Source organism: Hyperolius riggenbachi, chromosome 1 (assembly GCF_040937935.1).
Source record: "Hyperolius riggenbachi isolate aHypRig1 chromosome 1, aHypRig1.pri, whole genome shotgun sequence".
Taxonomy (NCBI): domain Eukaryota; kingdom Metazoa; phylum Chordata; class Amphibia; order Anura; family Hyperoliidae; genus Hyperolius; species Hyperolius riggenbachi.
Window position 1 is genome coordinate 375,679,947 of NC_090646.1, and position 12,122 is coordinate 375,692,068.

The following is a 12,122-nucleotide window of genomic DNA, read 5'->3' on the forward strand; positions in this document are numbered from 1 at the left end:
GGACGAGCTACGAACCCCCTGGTGATGTTCCCACAATGTGTATGTGCTGTAATGTGCATTTATACATTACCTGTCCTGCGTCACGGTGTCCGTCTGTCTTCTGCCTCTCTTTATTTAGCCACATACACGCTGTCGGCGCATAGCACGCCGTCACATGACGTCACACATGCACCATGCCGGCAGTATGTGGCTAATTTAAGAGGCGGAAGGACAGATACCTCCACACAGGACAGGTAATGTATACATACATCCACACGGGTGGGCTTGACCAATTTTTATTCCCTCAATATGTTCATTAGAGACAGTTTTGGGTGTTGGTTTAGTAATGAGGACAATAGACATGCTGCTTGGCTTCCTACGCAGTTTTTTTTTTTTACATTAGTACAAAAGATTGGGACTCCGATTGTCCCAAATACCTGTACATGCTTTGGGTTTGCCTGGAACTATCTTTTTAGGGTGAGAAATATGGTTGTATTTGGTTTAAAAAGGAGCTCTTAAAGAGAACCAGAGGTGGGATTTCATTATGTTAGTGGGGCACAGAGGCTGGTTGTGCACACTAACACAGCCTCTGTTGCCCCATGGTGTGTCTCCATGTGTCCCGTTCCCCCCCCCCCCCCCCCCCCCCCTCCCGCGGATAGGAGGGAAGTGACACGGGCGGGTAGCGCTGATGCGGGGGAGCGGCGCTGACTGCTCATAGGTAAAGCTTGTGCTGGCGACACGCTGCGTGGTGCCTGCACTGCGGGGGGTATAGCGGCGCGTAGGGGGGACATGGAGGCACACCATGGGGCAACGGAGGCTGGTCTTAGTGTGCACAACCAGCCTCTGTGCCCCACTAACATAATTAAATACCACCTTGGGGTTTTTTTTTTTAACATTCATTCTAGACCTTGTTTATTCAACGTTTGCCCATTGTAAAATCCTGCCTCGCATAAACTACACATTGACTTCTTCTAATAATTCTAGAAGGTGAAACAGGCACTTGTTTTTCACATTGGTGTCCTATGTTACTAACATTTTTTGTTTTGTAGGATGTCTCTACATTCTGTTCAGTCAGTTGTATGCCAACCTTCCAATTTTATAAAGATGGAAAAAAGGTGAGCAACCTGTTGTGTGGTATAAGGCTACAACTTTGTTTTCTGGCCTCCTCAGTAAAGACAACTGTAAGGCCACATACACACATCAGACCATAGTCTTTTGAAAATGAAAGATCAGAGACCAATTTTACCCCTTCCATGTAGTATGAGAGCCATACCTTCAGTCTTTTTTCTATGGCGCTGAACTCCCCATCAGAAAAAAATCTTTGCAAGATGCTGCACAGACACAAAAGATCAGTATCTGCAAAATATCTGTTCCTGCCAAAGATCCGTTCCTGCAAATTGCATTCATAGTCTGAGATCTGCAGCTCATCATACACACCTTGTTTAACTGACATTCATCTGCAGATCTGAAAATCCATCCTGGTGGAACTGATCTGCAGATGAATGTCTGTTAAACAAGGTGTGTATGATGATCTGCAGATATAGACTATGGATCTTTTGCAGGAACAGATCTTTTGCAGATACCGATCTTTTGAATGTCTACAGCATCTTTGTGTGCAGCATCTTGCAAAGATTTCTGTCTGATGGGGAGTTCAGCTCCATAGAATAGACTTGCGTAGGTATGGCTCTCATACTACATGGAAGGGGGTAAAATTGGTCTGCGATCTTTCATTTTCCAAAGACTATGGTCTGATGTGTGTATGAGCCTTTAGGCCCCTTCCTCACTTGCGTGCATCAGAAAATGCAAGTGCTGTCGGAAAGCATGGCACTTGTGTTTCTATGCAATTGTTTTCCATTGATTAAAATGCAAGGTGTTTGTGGATTTTTGTTGGTAACCCTGCAATGTAAATTGTAATGAATGTATGGGGACATCAGTGTAGTCTATGCCATTCTGCTGTCTCTGCAGATTGCAGTTGCAAATCGCAACTGTAAATGTGGAGAAGGGGCCTAATGGTACATACACACTTGAGATAAAAGTATTTGGAAAAGGCAAGATCACAGACCACTTTTACCCCATTCCTTGTAGTATGAGAGCATACTCTACAGTCTAGTCTATTGAGCTAAACTACCCATCAGATACAAAATCTTTGCCAGATGATGTACACATGCAACAGATCAGTATCTGCAAAACCTCAGTTCCCGCAAAATGCATTATAGTCTGATATCTGCAGACCTCATACACACCTTGTTTAACAGACATTCATCTAATCTTCTGAAGATCCATCCTGGTGGCTGCAAATGATGGTCCATTAAAAAAAGGTGTGTATGAGATCTGCAGATATCAGACTATGAATTCATTTTGCAGGAACTGATCTGTTGCATGTGTACAGCATATTGCAAATGGGGAGTTCAGCTCAATAGAATAGACTGTGTAGAGTATGCTCTCATACTACATGGAATCGGGTAAAGACTTGGAGTTTGGACACACCTTCTCATTCAAAGAGGTGTGTGTGTTTTTTTTTTTTTTTTTTTTTTTTTTGTTCATGACTATGAACATTGTAGATGCACACTGAAGGCATTCAAACTATGAATTAAAACATGTGGAAGTATAGCACATAACCAAAAAAGTGTGAAAACTGAAAATGTCATTCTAGGTTCTTCAAAGTCGCCACCTTTTGCTTTGATTACTACTTTGCACACTCTTGGCATTCTCTTAATGAGCTTCAAGAGGTAGTCACCTGCAATGGTCTTCCAACAGTGTTGAAGGAGTTCCCAGAGATGCTTAGCACTTGTTGGCCCTTTTGCTTTCACTCTGCGGTCCAGCTCACCCCGAATTGGGTTCAGGTCTGGTGACTGTGGAGGCCAGGTCATCTGGCCCAGCACCCCATCACTCTCCTTCCTGGTCAGATAGCGCTTAACCACTCGATGACCCAGCCTTCCCCCCCCCCCCCCCCCCTCTTGAGGACCAGCGCTGATTTTGCTGATCTGTGCTGGGTGGGCTTTACAGCCCCAGCACAGATCACCAGGCAGAGCGACCAGATTGCCCCCCTTACCCCCCCCCCCCTAGGGGCATGATGTGCTGGGGAGGTCTGATCGCTCCTGCCTACGTGTGGCTGGGGGGGGGGGTGCACCTCAAAGCCCCCTCCACCGCAGGATTCCCCCTTTCCCTCTTCTCCCTCCCTGCCCCGGAGATCGGAGGCTGCACCGGAACGGATCTGTCCTGTGCAGCCTCTAACAGGCTCCTGCCTGTCATGTGACAGCGATCCCCGGCCGTTGATTGACCGGGGATCGCTGATCTGGTACAACGCTGCTACTGTTAGCAGCGTTTTACAAATGTAAACAAAGCGGATTATTTCCGCTTGTGTTTACAATTAGCCTGCGAGCCACGATCGGCGCCCCGCAGGCTATTCACGGAGCCCCCCGCCGTGAATTGACAGGAAGCAGCCGCTCGCGCGAGCTTCCTGATTAATTAGCCTGCAGCTGCCACTTTGCCGACGCGCGTTATGAGTGCGCGGTTGGCAAGTAGTTAAACAGCCTGGAGGTGTGTTTGGGGTCATTGTCCTGTTGAAAAATGATGGTCCAGCTAAACGCAAACCGGATGGAATAGCATGCCGCTGCAAGATGCTGTGGTAGCCATGCTGGTTCAGTATGCCTTCAATTTTTGAATAAATCCCCAACAGTGTCACCAGCAAAGCACCCCCACACCATCACACCTCCTCCATGCTTCACGGTGGGAGCTAGGCATGTTAGAGGCCATCTGTTCACCTTTTCTGCGTTGCACAAAGATATGGTGGTTGGAACCAGAAATCTCCAATTTGGACTCATCAGACCAAAGCACAGACTTCCACTGGTCTAATGTCCATTCCTTGTGTTCTTTAGCCCAAACAAGTCTCTTCTGCTTGTTTCCTGTCCTTAGTGGTTTCCTAGCAGATATTCTTCCATGATGGCCTGATTCACAGTCTCCTCTTAACAGTTGTTCTAGAGATGTGTCTGCTGCTAGAATTCTGTGTGGCATTGACCTGGTTTCTGATCTGAGCTGCTGTTAACCTGCGATTTCTGAGGCTTGTGACTCGGATGAACTTATCCTCCGCAGCAGAGGTGACTCTTGGTCTTCCTTTCCTGGGGCGGTCCGCATGTGAGCCAGTAGTTTTTTTTTTTTTTTTTTTTTTTTTTTTTTTTTTTTTTCCCCTTTCCATAATACAAATTCTATCAGCTGTGTATCCACCTGACTTCTCCACAACGCAACTGATGGGCCCAGCCACATTTATAAGCAAGAAATCCCACTTATTAAACCTGACAGGGCACACCTGTGAAGTGAAAACCATTTCAGGTGACTACCACTTGAAGCTCATCAAGAGTGTGCAACGCAGTAGTCAAAGCAAAAGGTGGCTACTTTGAAGAACCTAGAATATGACATGCATATCTCTATCTCACAAAAGTATTCGGCCCCCTTGAAGTTTTCCACATTTTGTCACATTACTGCCACAAACATGAATCAATTTTATTGGAATTCCACGTGAAAGACCAATACAAAGTGGTGTACACATGAGAAGTGGAACAAAAATCCTCATACATGATTCCAAACACTTTTAACAAATAACTGCAAAGTGGGGTGTGCGTAATTATTCAGCCCCCTCTGGTCTGAGTGCAGTCAGTTGCCCATAGACATTGCATTCATTTTGCCTGATGAATGCTAATGACTAAATAGAGTGCACCTGTGTAATGTCAGTACAAATACAGCTGCTCTGTGACTGCCTCAGAGGTTGTCTAAGAGAATATTGGGAGCAAAAACACCGTGAAGTCCAAAGAACACACCAGACAGGTCAGGGATCAAGTTATTGAGAAATTTAAAGCAGGCTAAAGGTGCATACACACATCAGACTATAGTCTTTGGAAAATAAAGATCAGACCAATCTTACCACCCTTCATGTAGTATGAGAGCCATACCTACAGTCTATTCTATGGAGCTGAACTCCCCATCAGACAGAAATCTTTGCAAGATGCTGCACACAAACATGCTGTAGACACTCAAAAGATCAGTATCTGCAAAAGATCTGTTCCTGCCAAAAATCCATTCCTGCAATGATAGTCTATGAGATCTCCAGATCATCATACACACATGATTTAACTGACATTCATCTGCAGATCAGATCCACCAGGATGGATTTTCAGATCTGTGGATGATTGCTTGATCTGCAGATGAATGTCAGTTAAATCATGTGTGTATGATGATCTGCAGATCTCATAGACTATCATTGCAGGAATGGATTTTTGGCAGGAACAGATCTTTTGCAGATACTGATCTTTTGTGTCTGTACAGCATCTGTGTGTGCAGCATCTTGCAAAGATTTTTTTCTGATGTTGAGTTCAGCTCCATAGAACAGACTGTGTAGGTATGGCTCTCATACTACATGAAGGGTGGTAAGATTGGTCTGTGATCTTTCATTTTCCAAAGACTATAGTCTGATGTGTGTATGCACCTTTAGGCTACAACAAGATTTCCAAAGCCTTGAACATCCCACATAGCACTGTTCAAGCGATCACTCAGAAATGGAAGGAGTATGGCACAACTGTAAACCTACCAAGACGAGGCCGTCCACCTAAACTCACAGGCCGAACAAGGATGGCGCTGATCAGAATTGCTGTCAAGAGGCACATGGTGACTCTGGACGAGCTGCAGAGATCCACAGCTCAGGTGCACTGAACAAAGTTGGCCTTTATGGAAGAGTGGCAAGAAGAAAGCCATTGTTAACAGACGCATAAAAAGTCCTGTTTGCAGTTTGCCATAAGCCATGTGGGGACACAACAAACATGTGGAAGAAGGTGCTCTGGTCAGAGGAGACCAAAATGGAACTTTCTGGCCAAAATGCAAAACTCTGTGTGCAGAAAACAAACACTTCACATCACTCTGAACACACCATCCCCACTGTCAAATATGGTGGTGGCAGCATCATGCTCGGGGGGGGTGCATCTCTTCAGCAGGGACAGGGAAGCTGGTCAGAGTTGATGGGAAGATGGATGGAGCCAAATGCAGGGCAAACTTGGAAGAAAGACCTCAAACGACAGCGCTCATAGGCTACAACTGAATTGTAGACCAACAGGGGCTAAATGCATGCCTTGAATGCAAATCGTGTACTAGTCCTAATCTATAATTTGAATGCAAATTGAAGCACATGGCTGCAGCTAGCCATAAGGATACTTAAGTTTTGTACAGCAGGAAACATTAGCAGCGCTTCCAAACAGAGGCTGCACCCGAATTGACTACCTGCAATAGATGTGCAGAGCTCCACAATGTGGACTAAAATACACAACTTGCTTTCAAAACGGGTACCGCAAAGGAGGATGTTGGCTTCAGTATAAATAACATGTGCAGTGTTCTCACCAGAGGCATTTACCAGGGTGCGCCGCCCGGCTGATCTCCTCTGAGCGCCTGGGTAAATTACCCCTGCTCTGCATTTATTAGTGATCAGCGGCGGCTGTATCATTGCAGCCAGCCGCTGTCACTCAGACGCCATCTCCGCCCTCCTCCTCAGCTCCCGGCAGTTGTGTGGAGGGGCGGGGAATGCAGGGAACGTCACGCAGCTCGTATGAGCTCTGAAGAGGAAGCACGGCTCTCGGAAGGTCTTGCAGACGCTGTCCTCCTCCTCTCCTTGTACTGTACTTGCAGCTCACACGAGCTGAAGAGAGGAACCGCTGCTCTGGAATGTCCAGCCAGACGCTGTCCTTCTCTCCATGTACTGGTCCCAGCAGCATCGTGTATGTGTGTAATCTTGCTGGCTACTACTAATGGAGGAGGGGGGGCCTCTAACTCAGCCACCAGCTGGCCAGAACTTTAGGATGCTTGACCCTTTGACCCCACAATTCTCCAGTCCTGCCACTGCCTCCCCCAGCCCTGATTGATGCCCGAAGTGAATGAGTGTCACTGATGAGAGGGAGTTGCAGTTTGGGGGGGGGGGGCGGCAAGGGCAGACAGAGGCACAAGAGTAATTAGTAAGGGACACCCTGGCCCCTATACAGCCAGCAATATCCTCTGTGTGACCAGCGTCACATTACAACCAGCAGCCAGATGCAATCTGCAGATTTGAAAATGAAACGTGTGTTTTTTTTTTTGTTTGTTTGTTTGTTTTTTTCTTCCCTTCTGTTCTGCCCCCCCCCCCCCCCCCCCACACACACACACACACACACACACACACACACACACACACACACACACACACACACACACACACACACACACACACACACACACACACACACACACACACACACACACACACACACACACACACACACACACACACACACACACACACACACACACACACACACACACACACACACACACACACACACACACACACACACACACACACACACACACACACACACACGTTGCCTATATACATGGGTGGTGTAAGAGGGATGTCTGTGGTCCAGAAATCCTCTTTACCACTCTGGGACCACCCATGTACTGTATATAGCAAAAGCTGCTACTTTCATTGTCAAATCAGAAGGGTAGTTAGAATTTTAAAGGACACTAAAATGTCCAGTTACTTACCTGGGGCTTCTTCCAGCCCCTTTAGTTGTTCTTCTCCCTTGCAGTCATTCCGCACGCTGTGTTCCTCTGAATGCTGCATGCACAGCCACGTGTCACTCGCCTCCCCTATCACATTCCCGTGACCGCTAGCGTTTTGCACTTGCGCAGTAATTAAAAATTGCGGGCAAAACACTCCTGGTCACAGGAGCATGATGGAGGAGCTGCGGGGCTAAGGAACAGAGCAGTGTGGAATGGCTATCATGGAGCAGGAGGACTTTAGGAGGCTAGAAGAAGCCCCAGGTAAGTAACTAGTCTAATTTTTCTTCAGTTAAGTATCCCTTTAAGAGATTCCAGTACAAAAGACAGAGCCTAGCCTGTCATTTAATTGGGGGGGGGGGGGGGGGGCGCGATTCCAGACCTAGTAGAACCCGACCTAACCTTCCTCCACCCAGCTACTTTTTCATACCACCCGGCTGGAAGAAAATTCTGGGGAGAACACTGATGTGCATAATTATTCCCTACTAGACTTCCCACGGCGATGATGGGTCCTTTCGGAAGACCTACCGCTAGTTTAACAATAAAAACACAATTTTTTTCCTAGTGCTGCTAGTCATAAAATGGTATACACCTTTCTCTCAGACATCAAATGACAGCGCTCATGGGCTGCAACTGTAGACTAACAGAGGCATGCGTTTCGGATGCAGCCTCTGTTTGGAAGTGCTGCCAATGTCTCCTGCTGTACAAAATCTTGGAAGAAAACCTCTTGGAGTCTGCAAAAGACTTGAGTGAGCTGTACATCATTTCTCCTTGCATTCACATTTAACATTAAGTAGCATGCACTTTGATTAAAAATTGACAGGAAGTCATTCTGGTCCAATTTCAAGTATTTTCTTATACAGTGAGGTCCATAAAATATTTGGACAGGCAACTCTTTTCCAACTTTGGCTCTGTACATTACCACAGAAATGCACGCACTCAAACACACTTTTGGTTTAACCATTTCCGCCGCCCGGACGTGAAGCTCACGTCCGGGCGGCAGCTCTGCAGCGCTCCCGCGCTTGGGCGCGCTCCCGCCCGCGGGTGCGCCCCCGCATCCCCGCTGTGCCGCCCAGTAGCCCTGGGATCAGTGAAAGGGAACATGGTTCCCGATCACTGATCCCTTTCCCCCGCAGAAAAACCGAAGCGCTCACCTGTGAGGCTCCGGCTCTTCTGCCCGGAGAGATTTCCGCATCCCCCTTGTACTTCCGCTTAGAGAGAAATACAAGGAGGGAAACAAAAAACGAAGGTGGCCATCTTGTGGCCAAATAGTAAAACTACAGCTACACATTTTTTTACATTACTATTTACACAGCTAACAACATTAAAAATTAACAGTTTATGTCCCACACCAAAATATTACCCAAATAAAAGTTTTAATAGTAAAAAAAAAAAAAATTACAATTAGACAAAGACATAAATAGTTAAGGGTCTGAACTTTTAAAATATGCATTTAAAGGGGGTATACTACAAACATTTTTAAAATAAGCTTGTAAATAGTGATGGACGCAAAACGGAAACGATGCACCTTTATTTGCAAATAAAATATTGGCGCCATACATTGTGATAGGGACAAAATTTAAATGGTATAATAATCGAGACATACGGGCAAATAAAATACATAGGTTTTAATTATGGTAGCGTGGATTATTTTAAAGCTATAATGGCCAAAAACTGAGAAATAATGAATTTTTTTCCCATTTTTTTCTTATTAATCTTGTTAAAATGCATTTACGGTAAAGTGGCTCTTAGCAAAATGTACCACCCACAGAAAGCCTAATTAGTGGCGGAAAAAACAAGATATAGATCAATAAATTGTGATAAGTAGTGATAAAGTTATTAGCGAATGAATGGGAGGTGAAAATTGCTCTGATGCATAAGGCGAAAAATCCCCGCGGGCTGAAATGGTTAAGCAGGGATAACGTTATTGCTAATGAAAGAGGGACTAATGACTAAAGTGTCAAAACTGCTCTGCTCCATATGGATGAAACCAGATCTAGATGCGAAGTGGTTAATCTGCCATCATGCACTGACATCCTAACATGGGTGAACACAAATTTGGGACCTAAACCAATTTAATCATCACATTTATTTTATTTTTTTATGGATAAATCTAGTTAAAGCAAACCCAAGGCAAACAAAAAATTATATGCTTATGAAGAGGGGAAATGTATGCATCCTATAGAGGCTTCCCACGTCAACTTTGAGCCCACCACGGCTGCCCAGGCCCCTCTGAAAGATGAGCATGCAGCTTTGGCTTGCTGTGTAGGCATGGCCATAGCCGTACAGGCGCAGTATAGCTGCATTAGTACATGGTGGAGTGTGGCTATGCAAACCTATCTGACAAGCTCTTGTTGGATATGTTCAGAGCGAGAATCCACGTGTGGCAACGGTGGTGGCAAGAAGGATATGGGAATCCACTGGAGGATCCAAAAGCTTCCCTCTTCATAGATGAGTAGCTTATTTTATTCCTGTCCATGAGGTGCATTACAGTATAATCTCATTATCGAGTCTGAAGCAGCCAGACAGTACACCCAGCATCAGCCAATTCCCATCAGTGCCAGATAGCCGAGACTCTGCTGTAGTTTTGAAGACATTTATAGATCCATAATCGTGGTGTTATCTTGGTCTTGTGCAGACTTGTATTAGCTGGCCACTTACCACTTTTTTTTTATTTTTCTTCTTACAGGTGGATGAATTTAGTGGTGCAAACAAGGAAAAATTGGCAGAGTTTGTGGTTAGGCTGAAGTAATCGGACAGGAACGTGCCTTCATTTAACTTCCATATATTTTACCCATATCTGAAGTCCTCTAGCAAGTTCAATTGCACATTGAAGATCACCTTTCCTTGCTGCTGAAGTCTTCTGGAATACTTTTTCTGTAAATCTGTATTGTAAGGTTTGTGAAATGGAACAAAGGGGAAAAGTTCAATAAAAGTGCTATATTCCTCTGAATCTGAATTTAGCAGTCCCTTTTTTTTTTTTTTTTTTTTTTTTTTCTTTAGTCTTATTTGAAGCAAATTATTTGAGGACTTGTACAGCTTAGCTGAAATATTGTCCAGAGAATGCTCTGCAATGTTCTTAGGGCTGGTTCACGCTGCAGGAGCTTTTTCGAAGCACTTGTGATTTTTTTAAAAGCTCTTGCTAATGTAATACGAGTTTGTTATCACTTGCGCAATAAGATTTTATAAAAAAAAAAAATCCCCCATTGCATTATATTAGCAAGTGCTTTTCAAATCGCTTGTGCTAAAAAAAAAGCTCTTGCAGTGTGAACCAGGCCTTGCAGACCAAAGCGTAATAAATTTGGACGCACTATGCGCTTCCATAGCCTGAAATGTGAGTTGTGCCTATAGCAGAAAATGCATGCAGATTTGTTCTAGTTTAAACGGGCCTTAAAGGGGAACTTCAGCCTAAACAAACATACTGTCATCAAGTTACATTAGTTATGTTAATTAGAATAGATAGGTAATCTCTTACCCACCCTGTTTTAAAAGAACAGGCAAATGTTTGTGATTCATGGGGGCTGCCATCTTTGTCATGGGGGCAGCCATCTTTTTGGTTGAAAGGAGGTGACAAGGAGCAGGAGACACAGTTCCCACTGTCCTGTGTCCTGATAACCCCTCCCAGCTGCACACGCTAGGCTTCAAATGTCAAATTCAAAATGTAAAAAAAAAAAAAATGCACCAAAACAGCAGAACGAGAACAACAACATCAGACATCCCATCATGCTTTGCACAGCATCAGGGGAAAAAAGCCCGGGCAGTTTTCTTTTGTGCAGCTAAAAATGAGGCTTGTATAAGAGAAACAAAGTTCTGATGCTGTGAAACTGTTAAAGAACACCAAGCCTTTTCAGTGCAGCTGAGTCCATTTTTAGTCCGGAGGTTCACTTTAAAAATCAGGTTTGCAAGTTTCTGTCAGGACTGGGTCATACTACAGCATAAATTTCACTGATGAGGAAATACAGCTATAAAACACTTTCCTAGCAGGAAATTACTTCTCAGAGCAGAAAAGAGATAAAGGAGGTCTGATGCCTGTGACAGCCGATTGCAGTGTTTGGCTGGCAGTGGAGGGGAAAAATTGTAAACTTTATTTTTTTTTTTATTTTAAAATAATCTGCAGCAGTGATCGGAGCTCACCAACAGAAAGCTCTGTTGGTGGTCAGAAAAGGTGGTGGTTTTGGATTAATTTGTGTGGCTCTGCAGCAAACCATTAAAGCGGCCGAGCCCTAATTTGAAGAAAAACTGCCTGGTCACTGGGGGTGGGGGGTACGGGTAAAGCCCGTGGTTAAAGGGGTACCTGCTCTTTCTCTCATCATCCTCCAGGACAGCCACCTGAGATTACCATTGAGCCCCTCCCCTGTGGAAACAATGCACATGCAATTAATTAATTACTCCTCTGATCCACCCTCTATATAGTAAGCCTCCTCCTCTACCTCCCTAGTTCTTTCATTGTTTCCACTCACCCGTGGACAGTGCACTAGTTTTTTTGTTTATGCTGTAGGGGAGCGTGTGTCGCACCTATAGTAGAGATGGAAATATTTCTGACCTTTCCCCATGAGACTGCAGTTCAGGCT

At 44.9% G+C, this 12,122-nt stretch overlaps 1 protein-coding gene across 1 annotated transcript in view; it reads left to right on the top strand.

Moving 5' to 3' along the window:
- Positions 1-10,504, top strand: part of LOC137551575 (thioredoxin-like) — a 36,365-nt gene extending 25,861 nt beyond the window's left edge. Inside the window, exons 4-5 of the mRNA XM_068271348.1 lie at positions 1,029-1,094; positions 10,241-10,504. Of these exons, the coding sequence (XP_068127449.1) occupies positions 1,029-1,094; positions 10,241-10,303 (129 nt within the window). The 3' untranslated portion in view covers positions 10,304-10,504. The remainder of the gene's footprint in view (positions 1-1,028; positions 1,095-10,240) is intronic.
- The last annotated feature ends 1,618 nt before the right edge of the window (positions 10,505-12,122 follow it).